This window comes from Dreissena polymorpha, chromosome 7 (genome assembly GCF_020536995.1).
Source record: "Dreissena polymorpha isolate Duluth1 chromosome 7, UMN_Dpol_1.0, whole genome shotgun sequence".
Classification (NCBI taxonomy): domain Eukaryota; kingdom Metazoa; phylum Mollusca; class Bivalvia; order Myida; family Dreissenidae; genus Dreissena; species Dreissena polymorpha.
Genome location: NC_068361.1, coordinates 32,006,543 through 32,026,195, shown reverse-complemented (window position 1 = coordinate 32,026,195; position 19,653 = coordinate 32,006,543). Strand labels below are relative to the sequence as shown.

The window sequence follows — 19,653 nt, the reverse complement described above, 5'->3', positions numbered from 1 at the left end:
CTCTTAAAACGAAATTAACTGCCGGGTCCAATTTTTTTACCATATCTTCTAAAAATTAAAAACATTAATTTCTTACTAAACATATATTATATCAGCAATCCTTTTTGTACTAATACTTTGTGTCCTTCCAATTGAACACGTATTGTATAAGCCATAAGCTAGCATTTTTGTACTTATACTTTGTGCCTGTCTCACTGAACAAGTATTGTATAACCAACTCTCTTTGTATTAATACTTTGTATCCTTCCTATTGAACAAGTATTGTATAAGCCATAAGCTAGCATTTTTGTACTTATACTTTGTGTCCATCTCACTGAACAAGAATTGTAAAAGCAACCCTCTTTGTACTAATACTGTATGTCCTTCCTGATACTAAGTAACAGTTGCCCGCTTATGAAATACACATTCCGTTATCCACAAATAACGCGTCCTAAAATCTTTATAAATTGTTAAAAACGGTAAATATGGATTAAATATGGATTTCTTCTCGCCAACTAATTTAAAATAAAATTTCACTGCCTAACATTAATAAATAAGTTCTTTATGTACTCAATGAGCATCCTATTCATTTACGTTTCCAAAACATGCCCTTATGAAAACAACATTACTTTGAAGCAACTCAAATAATTAACGACTGCATGCGCTTGTGTTAATGCATGTATATACATGTATTGTACACTCCTAATGTCTTTTCAAATATTATCAATCATCATTTACTTCATTTACTTCCTTTCTTTCTTTTCTCGTATGGCGGCTCACTATCTCTTGTCTCTTTTCGATAACATCATACTCATGCTGGCTCATCTCCTTCCCTACATCATCCCAAGTAGAGTAACATGAAACTAAGAAAAGTCAAAGCCAGCTTGAGTATCCCGAAATTTAACTTCAGATTTTTAACACTTTTTATGATCACCATTTACTGTCATCAAGATCACCGGTCTGCCTTCTCTATATAACTTGTTGCTACGCAACTTGCCCATATCAAGTTTCAGACAAATTCCAGGCGATCCCGATACCCACCAAGTGAAGCCCAGCTGCAAAACACTATGTTTACCAAGCGGTTGATTTGTACATGCTTGCTTACGAACTCACTGGTTGTTCTTCTTATCCTGATGCTATCAGGCGATGTCCATCCAAATCCAGGCCCACTATCGACGTCTCGGACATCGTCGATCTCCTCCGTCACTTCCTGTGTCGATTCCGACATTGACCTAAAACACTATTTCTCATTTGTCCATTACAATGTTCAGAGCCTACTTCCCAAGCTGGATATCCTTTATACTGAATTGAACGATTTCGACATTCTTGCCATCACTGAAACGTGGATTAATCATGATATTCCGAGTACAGAACTTATGATGAACTCTTTCAAAGTTCCCGAACGCAAAGACCGTCAAGATAGACATGGGGTGTAGCAGTTTATATCAAAGAAAACCTTTTTCATAGGCGGCGAGATGACTTAGAAATAATTGGTGTTGAATGTATTTGGATTGAAATTACTGTCTCGAACCGGCCTCTGCTGTTTGGAGCCTTTTACAGACCCCCAACTACCACACCCCAACAACATTCCGCTCTCACAGACTCAATACATCTAGCGTTCGATACTGGTATCCAAGACATTATTATAACTGGCGATTTTAACCTGAATGCCAATGTCACAACATCAGCATCTAAGCTTAAGTCCATATGTGACCAGTTCTCACTTACACAAGTAATTTCTGAACACACGCACTTTACAGAATCTTCGGCAAGCTTAATTGATCTTATATTAACATCAAGCCCAAACATCATTCTTTCTAGTGGTGTTGCTGACCCATTTTTAAGTCAAACAACAATATATCATTGTCCTATTTATGCTCTATTAAAACGTCATAAAAATCGACAACGTACTTACTCAAGACACGTCTGGCTCTTTGACAAAGGCGATTTTTCTAAACTGCGCCATGATATTTCCAATTTTGATTGGGACTCATTACAAAACGAAAATATTGACATCTATGCAAAAAACATAAGTGACAACATAATTAAATTTTCCAGTCAATGTATACCTAACAGAGATGTCCTCATTCGTAATAATGACCCACCCTGGCTAGACAATAATATAGTTTTACGGCGTTATATTCGGAAAAGAAAACGCGCTTATTCTTTATTAAATCCTCGGGGAAACTCCGAAATACCACCAATCCAATATGGCAACAAAATAATTGATGATGCATTCGACAAAGCAAATATTTTAAACAATTTTTTTACATCCCAGTCAAATATTGACCACTGCCAAATACCAACATTACCGAGAGTCACAAACAGAACCCAATCAAGCCTCAGTCAACTTATTCTTGAACCATATGAAGTAGAACTAGTTCTAAAGGGATTGCCTCTAGGAAAAGCTTCTGGTCCTGATGGACTAAATAATCGATTGCTCCTTGAATTGTCCTTAGAATTGTCTGGTGCTTTGAGTACGCTCTTCAACTATTCCCTTTGCACGGGATCCTTCCCGTCAATTTGGAAAGACGTAAATGTTTGTCCAATTTTTAAATCCGGCGACCCGAGTCTTGTAAAAAACTACCGTCCAATATCATTACTAAATACAACTGGAAAAGCCTTCGAAAAAATAGTGTTTAAGCATACGTTCAATTACTTGCATGACTACAATATACTAACGCCGTACCAATCGGGTTTTTTACCTGGCGATTCTATAACAAACCAATTAACGTATCTTTATAATATGTTTGCCAAAGCTGTTGATTCGGGGAAAGAGGTCAGAGTAGTCTTTTGCGACATATCAAAAGCTTTTGATAGAGTGTTGCATGACGGCTTAATTTTTAAATTAAACGAAATTGGAATATCTAACATTATGCCTACTTGGTTTAAATCGAATCTTTCCAACCGTAGACAACGAGTTGTCCTACCAGGTTCCTGTTCTCAGTGGAATGTCGTACCTGCCGGTGTCCCCCAGGGCTCTATACTAGGTCCCTTGTTATTCCTTATCTACATCAATGACATTGTTAATGACATTTATACAAACATTAGATTATTTCACTCTCAATCATTGTCGAAAATCCAACTCTTGCCGCAAACAATCTGAACGATGATCTACAAAAAATATCCGTCTGGGCGTCCAAATGGCTTGTAAATTTCAATCCGAACAAAACAGAATCTTTGCTTATATCTAGAAGCACACATGACCATGCTCACCCTACACTCATTATGAATAACATTCCAATTAAAGAAGTTTCTTCTCACAAACACTTAGGTGTAAATGTGACAGAAAATTTAAATTAGTCCACCCATATAAATTATATAAAAGATAAGTGTTGGAAACGAATTAACGTAATGAGAAAACTTAAATTTAAACTTGATAGACAATCCCTTGAAACTATATACATCTCGTTTATTCGTCCAATTCTCGAATACGGTGACATCCTATTCGACTATTGCACACAGGCCGAAAAATATGAGCTCGAAAAAATTCAATACGAAGCAGCAAGAATTGTTACTGGCACAACAAAACTAGTATCTATTGAAATACTTCAATCAGAAATCGGTTGGGAATCTTTAGAATCTATGCGAAATAAACACAAACTCATTATGTTTTACAAAATGAAAAATTCGCATGTTCCTGATTACCTTGCTAACCTTGTCCCGCTTACAGTAGGTCAGTCTGTCCCGTACTCTTTAAGAAATAGAAGCGACATTCAAAACGTCAACTTCCGAACATCATTCTATAAAAACACATTTCTACCCTCAACCATCGCCAGTTTCAATTCCTTGCCAAGTCATATTCAAAATGCACCATCTATTGCCGCATTTAAAAATATGTTGAATGCTAACACTGATCCTTCCAGTAGTCCAAAACATTTTTACCATGGGCCGCGAAATCTTCAAATTTTACATACACGTCTTCGCACCAATTGTAGTTCTCTTGCTGCCTATCTTTTTAGAAAAAAACATTAATGACTCGCCTAACTGCAATTCTTGTGACGAAATTGAAGACTGCAACCATTTTTGTCTTTCATTGTGCTAAGTTCAGTGTAGAACGAGCTCAGCTTATAAATAGTGTATCGCAGATATGTTTCCCATCACTATATGTTTTTCTGTTTGGTGATCCTTCGCTTTCTGTCGATAAAAATTGTATCATATTTGACCATGTTCAGCGCTTCATAAAATCAACCACGAGGTTCTAGCCGCCATCCATTTTCTTCTCTCTGCCACTCTTCTTCTCCAAAAATTTCTACATGACCGTTTACGTTTACGACCTCGATATCAATACTATTTTCTGTTTATGTTTCCTTTTCCCCCCTCAATTTCTATTTCTTTTCCCCTGTTAAATTGCTTTTGTTTCTTTCCATCAATGTAAGTGGACTTGTATATACGTTGCATTCTGTATTGTGTTTTTTGGACTTGTAAGTTGCATTTTGCATCTTGTATTGTCAATTTACTACGACGTCATGACATAATGTCATACGTAAATATATTATTTATCGGGAGAGGGCTCCAATAAGGTTCGCCTTTCAGCCAAATCCTATGTCAATGTCATGTAACTTGTGAATATGCTACTATGTCGTAATAAATAAGTTTAAACCAACCATTTGTACGGACTACATTCTGGAACTGAACATTATAAGTCCGGACTAAGCTCCTCATTTTATGTTATAATAACTTATTTAATTACTTAATTACTTATTAATCTCGCCGTTTGATCAGTCAGATGGGGTAATCACGTGATAGTCAAGATGGAGACGTCCATGCCGGGACAGGTATTTTTCGCCGTTTAATAACCTTTATTACTTTTTTTTATTTATTTATTTATTTATTATTAATCACCAATACATATACTAGCGTTTATTTCGTATTGATATGCGCTATATATCTCGACTTTAATCGCTACGCAATAACGTGATGACCTAATTAGTAATTACAGTTCACTTGACTATCACGTGATTGTATCCATATATATGGATATATCCATAGGCGGCAAGAAAAAAATGAAAATGCTGATAGATGAGCTAAAGCAGCTCAGGATGTTCATGCACGATGAGCACACGTCTGAAACAGACTATTAACATTAAATGTTTGCTGAAAATACAACGACGTCCTTCTCGTTAATAAATGCTTTAATTATTATTTTAACTGCGGGCGGCTACATCTTGCAAATACGCAAAAAATCCATGATCATACAAAAAATGTCAAGGCTACACATTAAACTGAATTTGTCTTGGAGCATATTTCTGAGTACCGAATATTGATGTATATTTAAATTGTTGTTGCATTTGATAAGGCAAAAATGATAATTAATCCTATCTCTAAACTTTTCAAGTAGATTTGATTGAATTAAGTACAAAACAACCGTTTAACATATTTTACACAGATACATTAAACTTTCTATCAAAGCAAACCTTATGGTTTTCCGAAAGAATAAACTCACCTATAAATGTACGCTTGTGTATGATATATAGAGTATAACATGTTACTGCCTGATTGTATTCATGTCGAGCCTGATATCTTACCAAACGACCAGGCAGTAATATGTTTTTCTGTTTATCATACCTCTACGTGTGAAAAATAATCACTACCACGCTGCATTTTTTGTTGGAATGGATTTGATTTTTGACTTTTGATGTGTTAATAATGACGTCATGAGTACTTGCGCTGAATGTTTGTAAAACGTGTTTTTTGCTGTTTGTATTGCTTTTGTATATAAAATATATAATATATTGGTATCAAAATGTTTGTTTTAATGAATTTGATTCCATTTTACTAAGAAAGATTACTTGATGGTTGATTCCGAGGAATATACATACCTCCTATCATCGACTGATATAAGAACTTCCTGTTGAACTGATATATATAGAATAACAGGTTACTGCCTGATCTTTTTGTAATTTATCATACCACCGCATTGGTATCTGCCTGATATAACGTTGCCTAATATATTTTTTATATCATTGTCAACAGGAAGTTCTTATATCAGTCATGTATGGGGGATGGTCATATTACTCGGAATAAACTATAAAGTTATCATTTTTAGTAAAATCGAATCAGATTCAACAAGACAAACAATTTGATACCAAGATGTTATATATTTTAAACACAAAATGCAACACAAACAGAAACATTTTTATACAAATATTAAGCGCGCGTGCTCATGACGTCATTATTAACACGTCAAACTACAAAAGTCATATTCTTTTCCGCTAAAACTGCAGCATTTTAGACTTTTTAAAAAAAATTCTTCAAAATCGGGGACGTAAAGGTATGATAAACAGAAAAACAGGTTACTGCCTGATCTTTTGGTAATATATCAGGCTCGGCACGTATAAAATTATTAATGGCTCGGCAAGCCTCGCCGTTATATTATTCTAAGCCTTGCCTGATATTTTACTAAAAGATCAGGCAGGAACCTGTTATTCTCTATATATCATGCAACGTTGTATCAGACAGATATCAATGTAGCGGTGTGATAAACTAGTAATATGGCATCGGTTACGAATTACGAATAATTAAAAAAGACCACGTAATTATTCTGTCGGGGAAACGATCGCTTACCAGTAACATTCTAAATATACTCCATCATATTTCAGCAGACATTGAACTTTAACCCAAAACAAATCCCACGAAAACACGTTTGTTTGACGTATGATGTTATCATTTTAATCAATGTATCTTTTTTAAATAAACGTCACACTAAGAAAATACGAGGTTATTGTGAAATTCAAATAGGTTTGTTTAGCCGAGGGTTCAGGCCAAGCTAAATAAACTTATTTGTATTATACATAACCTGGCATTCTATATATTCAATCATTTCCACATATGTAATACTTCATAACGAAAGTGAACATCAGAAAATTGCAGAAAAACAACGCTTACTGTAAATATTGCACAACGTAATGAATATATACACAAAATGACGTCCTGATCGTTCGGGCGTTATTTCATTATTGCGGGCATAAGGATGGGATACAACAAATTTTCTTTTATTTTATGCTTTTTTCACGGTGTATTTACATAAAAGAGTTTAAAAGGAGAATTTCGATGGAATAATGACGTCATTTTCTAAAAAATGACGTCATTTCACAGTAAAACAGTGAAAATTATCGATAATTTTCACTGTTATTTTTCACTGTTTGAAACAGTGAAATATGAGTTTAATTCAATTATATTTCTCTATAAACCACCGGAAAGCATAAAATAAAACATATTATTTACCTAGTAGCAATTTTCTTATCGATTCGCACACACACACGACATTATAGAGCTACAGCTTTATTAACGGTCAAAATACACAATTGACACAACTATATCTGACGGGTCCACTCCCAGCACCTATGGAATGACTTTAAGGGTATCATTGTTGAACTTCCCTAAAGTCCACAGTTTGTAAAGGCGCCCTGAAAAGAGCAGACACTTAGTTCGACATGTTCAGCTTTCAATATGACAAAACTATCGAATCGTTTACACAATGATCAATCAAAATTGTTAAATAATAAATCGTGTAGATAAAACGTGTATCACTAAACTTGTTTTAAAAAAAACTGTTATGTTCTTAAGGATCCAGAGTAAGGTTTAACTTTTGCTCATAATAATGCCGGGTCCGAATCCCAGTACAGACATTGTTTTACTTGTATTCAACATCATTCTTGATTGTATTTCTATTACTTTGGCGTGTTCTATATATTATAGTTTGCTGAGTAAACATGAAACAACATAACGCAACTGCGTGAACCAGAACTTTAAATGGCGCCGAGACATACTCTCCGCACAATTCATGCGTGCTTTTGTACAAGCTCTACACGAAAAACATTCATATCACATATTATTTAACAATACCCTTGATGGTCTTGCAATCGTCGTAGTTACAGGCTGCGTCTCCGCAGCAGACATCGCAGTTCTGGCTTTCATGTTGGCATTCGAGATCAGAAGCACCCGCACTCGCACAATGGCGCAAATCTTCGAACACCCTTTTCATTAATAGTCTACATATCTGTAACATAGTTTGAAATACTCTTGCTGATTTAAACATTCACCACTTAGATCCGTATTTAACCCTATACAACTTAGATGCGTATTAAACCCTTTACCACTTAGATGCGTATTTAAGCCTTTTCCACTTAGATGCGTATTTTGACGCATATGTAGTCCCATAGAAAGTTACATTTGATTAAATACATTTCTTACTAAATTCAAGTTTGAAAGGCTTCATTTTCAACCCTTAGTTACTGATGAGCAGCAAACAGCATAATACTGATTGATTATTGACTGTAGAACGTCGGTGCGACCATCGCATTGCGATGTTTGTTGCGAGAGAAATGCCTGTTGTATGTTTGGTTTTACTGTGTATTGTATTTTTGGCAATTAGAGTTGTGCCAAGCTGGATGATCTGGGCATTTTACCTGGTTGATAAGTAAATGTGTGCTTTAATGAATGCTCATCATATTACTAGGTCAGTTATTATAGTATTATTTTAAATATAATTGCACAAATTTATTTGGATTAACGAAATAGCTGGATTACACTCATAGACAGTATCATTTCATCGTGCAACGTGTGGTGTAAACAGTATTTCCCAGCTATTTAAGAATCATATTACAATTGTCCAATCATTCTAACATGCGATTCTGCTACTCTATGCATGAAAATAAATTATATAACGGCTTACGTATTTATTTTGGCACCCGTATTTGAACGTCATAGCTGATCCTGGGTGGTACTCGTTTTTGGCAAAGCACACCTGATATTAAAAGAAAACAATACATGCAATAATTAACTATATGATAGGTCCCACAGAATAACTAAAACATAACAATGTTTACATCTCAGATATACGAGAATGACTTTACAGCAACACCGTATACTTGCTCAATCAATAGTTAACGCTAAAATGATTTAAATCTTTTGAAGATTGAACTTCCAAAACAATAAATACATGATTCTATGCTTAAAATTAATGCTTTTGTAAGATCCATTCACAATTTTCGTAAGAAACTTTCATGGAGGTGTTAAAATTGCTGTAAATTTTGTGTATGCAATCCTCTAAAGATGAACCATCCTTTTATAATTTCAGGGTGCAGGATCACGTGACTTTGTTGGGTTTTCCTAATTAAACGTTAATGGATGTAACACACCGGTAATTGCTGCTTTTTCCAAATAACTTTTGAAAACAATTTTTCTTAAGAATGTCAACAAGTGCATAACATATAGATTGTTATGTTGCTTATGACAATGTGAAATACATCAGAATTATTTTATTTAATAAGCATGTGTTCTTGTTCAAAATTCCATGTATACTTCACGACGATGCGTCACGCAACGTGAAATTTTTGTCACGGATTTCAGACGTATTCAAGGATTTATTCTTATAACTTAAAGACAGCGACACCAACTGCAAGAAAAACTTGCTTTTATGCACTAACAATTGTTGAAAATGTATTTCAATAACTTAAGATATTTGCAACAATAAAGTTCTTAACGGTGTGATTACATTTTGTCCAGCCCGTGATTAAACCCGTGAAAACCCCGTTGATTCTGCACCCTGGTACCATCCTTACATAAATACCTGGTCGGTGTCACACGTAGTGAGAGTGATACAGTCCGAAGGTTTGGAAACTGATGCTTGGTCAGACTTGGATGAGTCGCAGAAGTAGCATTGAGATGTGTTCGTATTGTCTAAAAGCACGTGTATATAATTATATTAATCATGAAATTGCTTCGCACACCAGCGTATGGTACCTACTGAGAAATTGATAATATTTGTACATCTATTGAACAGAGATAATTCAGCTTTGACTTGTAATTAAAATACTTTTATTATTTGTTTTTCGTCATTTAATTGTTATGGTTAATCATATGGACCATGACACTATTTGGTTTTCGAGAAATGCAACTTGGTATTACGAGAAGCGTTCAAGTATGAATTGATGTGGACGTTTTTATCAGACGGCATCGCGATAATCACGACGAACCGACAGTCGTGGGTATATATAGACTGAATCCACTCCAGTTAAAATCCGCTCAGTTGGCATGCATTTATGAATAGCTAAACATTGTAAATGTGTAATTATATACAATTATACAACTGGTTGGGTTGACTCACAATACGCCGTTGCATTTCTGTCCCGTATGAGAAGTCGTTGAATTCATATGGAGTTTAAAGACGTTTTTGGTGAAATTTTTTCAGTTAAAGGGCATAATAAAATGTATTTTTTGAAAGTTATTCGCTGTTTTCAGAATTTATTTGCGGGCTGGTTGTACTAAAAGGTAAACATACATATGGTTTCGACAAAGCAGAAACGTCTGTACAGAAGTTTGGTGGAGTGAATAAGTTATGCGTGTTCTATGCAAATAATTATGTGTGTTTAATGCGAAGAATTATGCGTGTCTCTTGAAAAATACACCGTCAGGTTAATAGTTAGAATGCTTCACATCTAATTGGGAGTATTTCCTACAATTCTTAAACTTATTTTGAACAAGCTAAAGACCCTTGCGTGAAGGGTTGTCAATATATTGAAAGATAAGCAGAAAATGGCACAGATGCACAAAACCATTGTTCAAACATAAGAACTGTTAAAAATGTTTTAAATAAAAAAAAAAGCCATTGGTGACTTGATATGGGTTAAATTTAAAATTGAAAACCAGGTAAGTCAAAAGGCAACGGTCCATAAGAGTAAATAATGTAATTATGCAATATTATTTACATATCAATGTTTCGTTCTTCAGTTTGCTAGACCTAAAGGAAAATTCGTAAATGCAAAGCTTTGCAAGACTAAAGATCTTTACAAACACAAGACATATCGCAAAAAAAGAGGACACGGTGCATGTATGTAATTGTCATATTTCTGCATGACATTACGTCATCGCACAAGGAGATTTTTTTTGTTTAGTTTTTTTAATGAATGACAAGTTTTTAGTTCTTCATGTACCTCTGAATAAAGCTAAACCTGCCCCCTGTGACATCTTTTTATTCCAGAAAAAGCTTAAAGACAACACATTTCACATATCCAGCGCAAATACGTCGGTTCTTCATTGCCACGGTGTCTTCATATAAGAATATATCGTAGCATATCAATAACATATGAAACTGCCTTTAACCGTTTGATCATAAGTCAGAATGTTTACATACTTGTTAAGGGTAAAAACTGCAATGGTACTCATTAAAAGGGTTATTGAAATCTATCAATTATACATTGTAATGTGCGTGTATACTTTCATGTATGGACGCACCTTGGCTACTTCCACAGGGATTGTTTTTTAGGGATTAATAAAGATATTTAAAAAGAAGGCACATGAATCAGCGCTTGAAATGTAATTTTTAGGGTGGAAATACTGAAATCCATAGTAATTGTCTTTCTGCATATTTGATAAATGCTCTGAAATATTTCTAGTATAAAACTGAGATAAACACTATGCAAAATCACAATTTGTGTAATTCATACTTTATTATAAACTTATCTTCCTGGCTATATTATATAATAAATGACGCAACGCAGATAATTCACACAAGTGAGTAAATCTCAAAATGCTGGCATCTAAATGAAGTATTCTATGCATGTATGAGAAACATGTTTTGGCGACTTAAAAAAATACCATTTTGATTATCATATATATGTATATATTAAAGTTATTACCCGGCCTAAGTCCACACAAACGTTTGTTACAGTCGTCTTCGTTTGAACAGCATCTGATAACATGGAAAAGTGTGTATATTAAAATTAAAGCCTCATAAACACTGAAAGTCAACGAATATTTCGTAAAATATAACGATATCCAAACATTTACGAGTGAACTCGAGATAGGCTTCGAGCAGCTCATGAGACTACATCGTGCTTCTGATGCTGCCTTAATCCAATCAACGTTCGCTTGGTAATGTTCGGATATCGTCGCGAGAAATTCACATGGAATATATTTTCACGCTACAAAAATTAAAACGAGCATTTTTTATCTCGTTAAATCTATGGTACCAAACCACATATAGCTTTGAAATTTTGGCTATTGCTTTAAAGAACAGATTTTTTTATGAGTTATCTTTATTTTACGAAATATTTTACGAAACATTCGTTGATTTTGAGTGTTAATGGGGCTTTAAGTGAAAGTTTAACAGCTAAAAAGCTTATAAGAAAACTGAGAGCAATCCTTCACATTTTTCCATACATTTAAATAACAAACCAAGATGATGATTGAAGTGATTTTATGAGGCCCAGTTTTTCACCCTACTATGGAGACTTTTCAGAAATCCAGTCTCCGTTAGCTTCCACAAAACCTCATTCAAAACAAGTAAACATTACTCGAATACTTTGTACTTATGGCTAGTGAATGCATACTCACGTTTAGAACTGTTTTAACCCTTTGCATGCTGGGAAATTTGTCATCTGCTAAAATGTCGTCTGCTAAATTTTTAAAACTAGCATTTTTTTCGATTTTTTTCAAAGAATACTATCAGAATAGCAAACAGTTTGGATCCTGATGAGACGCCACGTTTTGTGGCGTCTCATCTGGATCCAAACTGTTTGCAAAGGCCTTTAAAATTCGGTTCCAGCGCTGTAAGGGTTAACATCAAATATAACTAGCGTACTCTAGTAATTGGATTGAAATATGGTGGGTTTATTCTGAATACCTTTGGGGCTGTACATGTTCCTATAAATACAAATTGTCGTTTAAAGACAATTATTACTACAACGTCAGTTATCATCGGAAGTATGCACGCCGTTTTCTTTCATTTTAACTGAAATAAATAGACTATTTTTCTTGATATATGTACTACCTGGTACAAGCTATAACTTCGTCACGTTTTCCAGGTGCTACCAAGGATGTTTGACCTCCATTACATTGCTGTAACAAACAAAAAAAATCGTATAAATGTATGTGCATATGTTATGTGTAATATCAAAGGTAATGTCATATAAAATATTACTGATGATGACGAAGTCTTATGTGAATTTCGGTTCACGATACTTTTTTGTTGAATATTTTCCGTATTCTTTGTTGCAAAATACGTCCCTTAAAGTTAGAGAGGCGCAATTTAGCTATTGCTGAATAAATTGTCCGGCAAAAACAGAGTATGCATATGAGTCCATTAAAAAAATAAATAATTAGCGACGCTATGTACATAGCATTTTGGCTTTAGTAATTTAAAAACGGGGCAATTGTTAAATGTCGATTGCGATTGCATGCAATTAGTAAACAGGTAAACTTCAGCTGCATCATCAAGAGAAAAATATTTTATTCCAATGTGGTCATTATGTATGGCAATGTACCAATAACCAAGCAGTACGACACACAACAAATGTTATAAATATGACTCAAACGTACGAAACAATTGTACTAAAAGGAATCACTCGCCGTTGAACGGTCAATGCAAATAATTTGATGGCCAGGGTGGTTGCGGTTGTGAGTGGCATTTAATTTGTCTGTAAAATTTGTAATGTTAATTCATTTATTGTTAAAACTACCTAATGGTAGGTATAAACAAGCTACAGAACTGTAACAGATTAAAGAACGAAGAAACGAAACTAAAACAAGCCTCAACTACATCTAGTCGTTGATTAACACGTTTTAGAGACAAAACATACTATTCAGATATTGCTTATGCAGGAAGAATCGCAATTATATTTTTTAAGTGCCAATTTACATTGCTTGGTATTGTATTTTAAATTTAAGAGAATATAAAGCACATAATATTTTGGTTAGCAAATAACATCTTTCAGTAATCAAATGTTTTGTGGCAATTATAAACATTGCTCCTAAAAGCACATGATTGAACGCCAAACAATCATAACTGTCATTAGTAAGTGATGCTTTTTTCGTAAGAAGAAGTTTGACGAACACACGGTCAGCACAACCGAACTGATAAAAGCTTTGAAAACTATATAAAAGTTATAAACTATAATTATATATGGAAATACACACTTCTTTCCCGCGGCAACCTCCTCTGTACACAACATTGAACGTCTCTGTGATAACCTCATCCATGTAGCACTCCTGAAAATAATAATAATAATAAAAATAATAATAATAATACTAAATGTTCTTTTTTTCTAGTATGATGTTTACACATTATAAATCTGTGAAATGTCCCGACGTTACACTGTATGTCCAAATCATTTCTTCGTAATCGGTCAGTCAAATATAATGTGGCCCATGATTTAACGCGATAAAACATGTTCGTTTTTATTTTTGTGTTTGACGACATATTTCATGCGAATTTTTCGCCACAATATCCGAATATTTACGAGCGAACGCGAGACTGGCTTCGGACATCGTAAGAAGCACGACAAATGTTGTCATGAATACGTCGTTCTTCCGACGCAGAGGCGTATCCAGAATTTTTTCCGAGGGGGGGGGGCTCAACGGGGGAGGGTGCGGGAGGGGTGTCCCCTTCGGTCGTTGATTTTTTTTAAATGGTACTTTCAAATGATGCAATTTCATGCTATCTTATCAGCATTTTGAATGATAAAAGTGCATGTAAAACAAGAACTTGAGTTTAGACATCAAGTGTGACAGACACACAGACAGACAGACAGACAGACAGACAGACAGACAGACAGACAGACAGACAGACACACACACAGGGGTAAATCAAATGTCTCTCAAACCAGTATTTTGTTTTAATAACATTACTACGCTTAGAATAATTATAGACACGACTAAAATAAGAAAAAATACAGTTTAATTGCATTAAAAAACTTACTTCAACAGAAATAGTCCAAATTTATGCCTTTTCCATGCATTTTTTCGGTACTCTTCATTAAACTTGCGCATAAATTGCAGACCACTGCGCTAGTGTAAACACATACTTTCAAGTATTTGATTTATTTTAAAGACAATTCGTTTACTTTTCACGATTCCCAGAAATTGTTGCATGGAACAATCTGTGCGCGCACATCGCGAAAATATGAGACATGCCGATATTCACATGTTCAGTGGGTATACCCTGTCCCGATTTGATGATAATTTTATCAAATCTTTTAATAGTAATTTATATGCCGAAATTGTATTGGAACAAATTGCTAACGTTGTTTTTTTTTCAGTTCTTGAGCACTTTTTCATGTCAATGTTGCTTAAAAGAAGATCGACCGTTAAAACAGAAACTTGTTAAATGGTAAATAAAAGTTATAAAAAAAAGTAAAATTAATCTTTCGGTTTCTCTAAATTTGTTCAGTGAATCGAATTTTTGAAGATTTGTTGACCTCATGTTTATTGCAATCGAGTACTCTCGCGTCGTTGTCCGAAGCGTTCTGATATTTTATGTGATAACTTTATTTTACGAAATATTTTGCAAACTCCTGTTTGAAACATAAAATTGAACACATTTTCGTACACATATGCATATATCTTTTTTCTTATAAACATATTACGAAAGATTTAATAACGATCACAATTTCTCAAACAGTATACCCTAAAAGAGACGTGTATCATTCATAGCGATATAATTTACCTCGGTTCTGTTGTCACACACCGCTTGTTTGGTGCAGTCCCTTAGTTCAAGAGCGTTGTTACACAGACGACATTTCAGTTTATTAGCTTCTGGAATCTCTTGGCCAAACGCTTGAAATGCAAATATATATTAGAACCAATGGACGCAATTGGGCGACATTGCCTTATGTTGCATTCATTTTTTAAATCGATTCCAAAGTTTGATTTCTCTAAAAACTAAATACATTTACACTTGTATAGGCTTTTTCCAGAGTCCAATGACCAAGGGATTATATCCGGAATTTTATATGAGTCTCGTTTGGGGAAAATAGGGCTGAATACTTAGCTTAAAATGAATTACCAGATTAGCCTGTGTAGTCCGCACAGGCTTATCGGGGACGACCCTTTCCATATTGACTGGAATTTCCTTTAGAAAAGAACTTATGTTAACAAAAAATGCCATATAAGCTGAACGTGTCGCCCCTGATAAGCCTGTGCGTACTGAACAGGCTCATCTCAGACGACATTTAACGCACATGCGTAAAGCCCAGTTATCTCCGAACCAGGCCCATATGATCTTAAAAGAACCGAAATGTGTTCAGTGATAAGGAGAAGACGTCATTCTAGTGCACACCACTCAGTACATAGTTTAAGGTGCTCACGGCGTATAAATCGTTGGGATTTACACACATAAGCGAATATGTTACAATGGAGCATTCAAATTACTTTAGGCAGAATCTTAATCTGATAAGTATTTTGCCCAATCACAATGATAATCGTTAACGTGTAAAAGATAATTTGTTGAGATTTATATTATATTGGCGAAATACCGCTTTAACGTTTAGACCGTGTTTAACACCAATTAAGAATAAGTTATTGACATCATTGCCGAGACATGAGCAAAACACGAGATAAAACTAATCATACACACGTTATTATTTCAACCCGTATTTGATTAAACTCATATCGGAAATATACAAGTATGCTGTCTTGTAAAATTCATGCACTCACTTTTAAAAAAGTTCATGAGTTAAAGTATGATATGACAACGAGTATAGGAAACACAATCTATGTTGTGTTTCTCAAACTGACTTAAAACAAGAGATATCGGTACAAAAAGCGGATCTCATTGGCCATCCGTCGAAGCGTACATAATTTAAAAAGAGAAACCGCTTGCTGAAAATGGTAAACTAACTTTTTCGTTGATACAACAATTACAAACCTGCAATGACGCAGGCGGACACAATCAGGGAGACAACCAGCCAATCTGCGAATAAATAAGAGGCATAGATATGTAGAGAATATTACATATCTTTACTATAAATAGTAACAAAATGACGTCGCGAGCGGGACGGTATTCGTATCTTGCGGGCAAATATAAATTATATCGGCCCGCTAAGTTGGGTTGATTTTTAATATCAGAAAAGAATCGGATGACGCGGCTTGAACTAAACAAAATGGCGTCCACATTCAGGCTAAGTTAACAGAAAATTGGCTGATCATTTTATTATATATCATGCGAGGCTTGGAATAAAATAACGGCGGGCTTTCGGAGCAATTATTTTATTCTTGTCAAACCTGATTTATTAATAAACGATCAGGCAGTAACCAGTTTTTCTGTTAATCATACCTCTTAGTCTCCATTTAAATAGAAATAATGAAAAAAAAAGTTGCTCCCACGTTGCATTTGTTTGCAGAAATGAATATAATTTTTATGTTTGACGAGTTTATAATTAATGGATGAGCATTTAATACTTGTTAACCCTTTGCATGCTGGGAAATTTGTCGTCTGCTAAAATGTCGTCTGCTGAATTTCTAAAATTAGCATTTTCTTCGATTTTTTTCAGAATAGCAAATAGTTTGGATCCTGATGAGACGCCACGTTCTGTGGCGTCTCATCTGGATCCAAACTGTTTGCAAAGGCCTTCAAAATTCGGTTCCCGCACTGAAAGGCTTAAATATGTTATCGGGCCTTTGTTACTGTTTGTGTCTAAAATACATTATATCTTGGTAAAATAGTGTATTTTTTGTTGAATTTATTTAATACAAATGATGACTTTATAGATAATAGAGTAATATTTAGAGTAATATGACCTACCTCACAAAAATCGACTGATATAACTTTATTTTCAAGACATGTTAAAACTTATATCAGGCAGCGTTACATCAGGAATATATCAATCTAGTGGTATGGTATATCAGTGTAGTGGTATGATAAAATTGCATACAGGCACATTTAATTGTTTCAAGGTTTTCATGGCAATGAAGCTTCAACAAGATGTGTGGCGAATTTGCAAAACTACAACTTAACTTTTTCTAAAAGGATGGAAATATTTTTCTTATTTGAGAACATATGGAAACCGGTGTTGATAGTTATAAAGAATCTTTGTGGAAACGAATGAACTTTTAACATGTTCAATAAAATCTATGATTTTATTGCAAGGAAATATTAGTTTAAAAATATCTTTTCCAAGATAATACGGCTTCGCTTTTATTTATATTCCGTACTTGATTTGCTTTTAGCCCTAGCATAGTATCTTACGCGAAATTTAGTTAACCCCTCCTGAACTTGATGTGAACAATGACTAAATCATAGTTATAAAATACCGGTTATAAGTTTTATGACACCACAGTCTAATCAAGCACAGTTTATTCAAATCAAAAGAAATTAAGCAAAAACTAGAAGTATACATATGCAATTTTAACGCGTTTTGCAAAATTAATCTTTAAAGTCTCTATAACGCTCAAAATCAACGAAAATTTCATTAAGTATTTCGTAAAATAAAGTTAACACCTTAACAATCAGTGTTCCTTATAGCAAAAGCCAAAATGTCAACGCTAGATGTGGTATGATTACATATATTTTTGTAGATGCTCGTTTTTATTTATTTATGGCCACAATTAATTCCCGCGAATATATCGGTTCCTAAGACACACGAACACCATTTTAGTGTTCATGTGTCGTATGAATAGATATGGAAAACAATATTAAAAACGAGCATTTTGTATCTATAAACATCTATTTTACCAGACCACATCTGACGTTGAAATTTCGGCAATTGCAATAAGGAACACTGATTTTTAATTGGCTAAGTTTATTTTACGAAAAAATTGTATGAAATTTTGTTGATTTTGAATAGTAATGTTACTTTAAATACAGATACGCTAAATGTAATATGTGATAAAATAAAAAAGGAACTTACTCATTTGTATGTTTTTTCTGAAACGAAATAAAGATACACACAATAAAACAGTCTTAATAATATTAAAGTTCAATTTATTTTAGTATCAATTGAACACATTACTGAATTAAATTCCACTCATTTTATACTAACCGTTTGCCAGTGCAAGTAGCAAGTGACCGAATGAGCTGTACTGCCCAGACCTAATTTTAGATAACTCTATGCCAAAAACCTGTTCGTTCCCAGCGAATTTACGAAATACAATAAGGCAACATAAGAGGCCCTGTCTGCGGAGTAGGTTGTACAATTAATATGAGCCGCGTTTTGAGAAAACTGGGCTTAATGCAAGTGCGTAAAGTGTCGTCTCAGATTAACCTGTGCAGTTCGCACAGGCTAATCAGGGACGACACTTTCCGCTTGTATGGTATTTTTAGTTTCAAGAAAGTCCCTCCTTACCGAAAATCAAGTTTCGGCGGAAAATGTCGTCCCTCATTAGCCTGTGCGGACTGCACAGGCTAATCTGGGACGACACTTTACGCACATGTATTAAGCCCAGTTTTCTCTGAACAAGGCTCGTATATACTGTTCTGTAGCTTAATGTAGTACGGTGACTTATAAGGAGTCCGTATGCTGTATTGCTATATGTGTTTGCTTTTATAGACACGACAATACGAATATTTATTTAGACTTGCACAGTGAACATCGTCTAAACACTAGGTATTTCACATTCAATTATGTCACAGAGATAAACATAGTAATTATACAAACATAAGCAGCATCGTAAACGGTTTCGTCAATACTAGGTAAAATACTTGTTATATATGGAGGATAACTTTTTGAAGTTAAGTAACAACATCAGAAATATTATTTCTTAAATCAAGAGCATCTTTTACACATTTGGCTACCTTTAATAAGGTCAAATGTATTCGTTGTATTCAGCAATTGGTGGAATTTATAAACAGAAGGCTTAATATAATAGCCTTTCCTAGAGACGCTATATAGAGTCTGCCTTTAAACTGGGAGGGCTCGGACTGAATCCATATTGTGGTCGTGGATTAATCAAGCT

General features: G+C 34.4%; 1 protein-coding gene across 2 annotated transcripts; it reads right to left on the bottom strand.

Moving 5' to 3' along the window:
• Positions 1–7,247: 7,247 nt before the first annotated feature.
• Positions 7,248–18,839, bottom strand: LOC127838306 (uncharacterized). Of its 2 annotated transcripts, XM_052365964.1 has the most exons (11): positions 18,741–18,839; positions 18,609–18,625; positions 16,628–16,672; positions 15,428–15,537; positions 13,900–13,971; positions 12,755–12,822; positions 11,622–11,674; positions 9,554–9,663; positions 8,657–8,728; positions 7,828–7,981; positions 7,248–7,388 (listed from the first exon to the last, which is right to left on the bottom strand). In XM_052365964.1, exons 2-11 carry the CDS (start codon positions 18,610–18,612, stop codon positions 7,324–7,326), a joined length of 753 nt encoding a protein of 250 aa, XP_052221924.1. In that variant the 5' UTR covers positions 18,613–18,625; positions 18,741–18,839; the 3' UTR covers positions 7,248–7,323. The 2 variants fall into 2 exon arrangements, with proteins under 2 accessions (XP_052221924.1, XP_052221923.1); XM_052365963.1 differs by having other exon boundaries at positions 18,609–18,751.
• Positions 18,840–19,653: the final 814 nt, after the last annotated feature.

Bases quoted from the DNA above. Each gene is read 5' to 3' on its own strand.
- LOC127838306 (XM_052365964.1), bottom strand. The intron at 9,664-11,621 runs GTAATAACTTTA...ACGTGCTTTTAG, and splicing joins TTTGTGTGGACTTAGGCCGG to ACAATACGAACACATCTCAA. The intron at 7,389-7,827 runs GTATTGTTAAAT...TGCTCTTTTCAG, and splicing joins CGATTGCAAGACCATCAAGG to GGCGCCTTTACAAACTGTGG.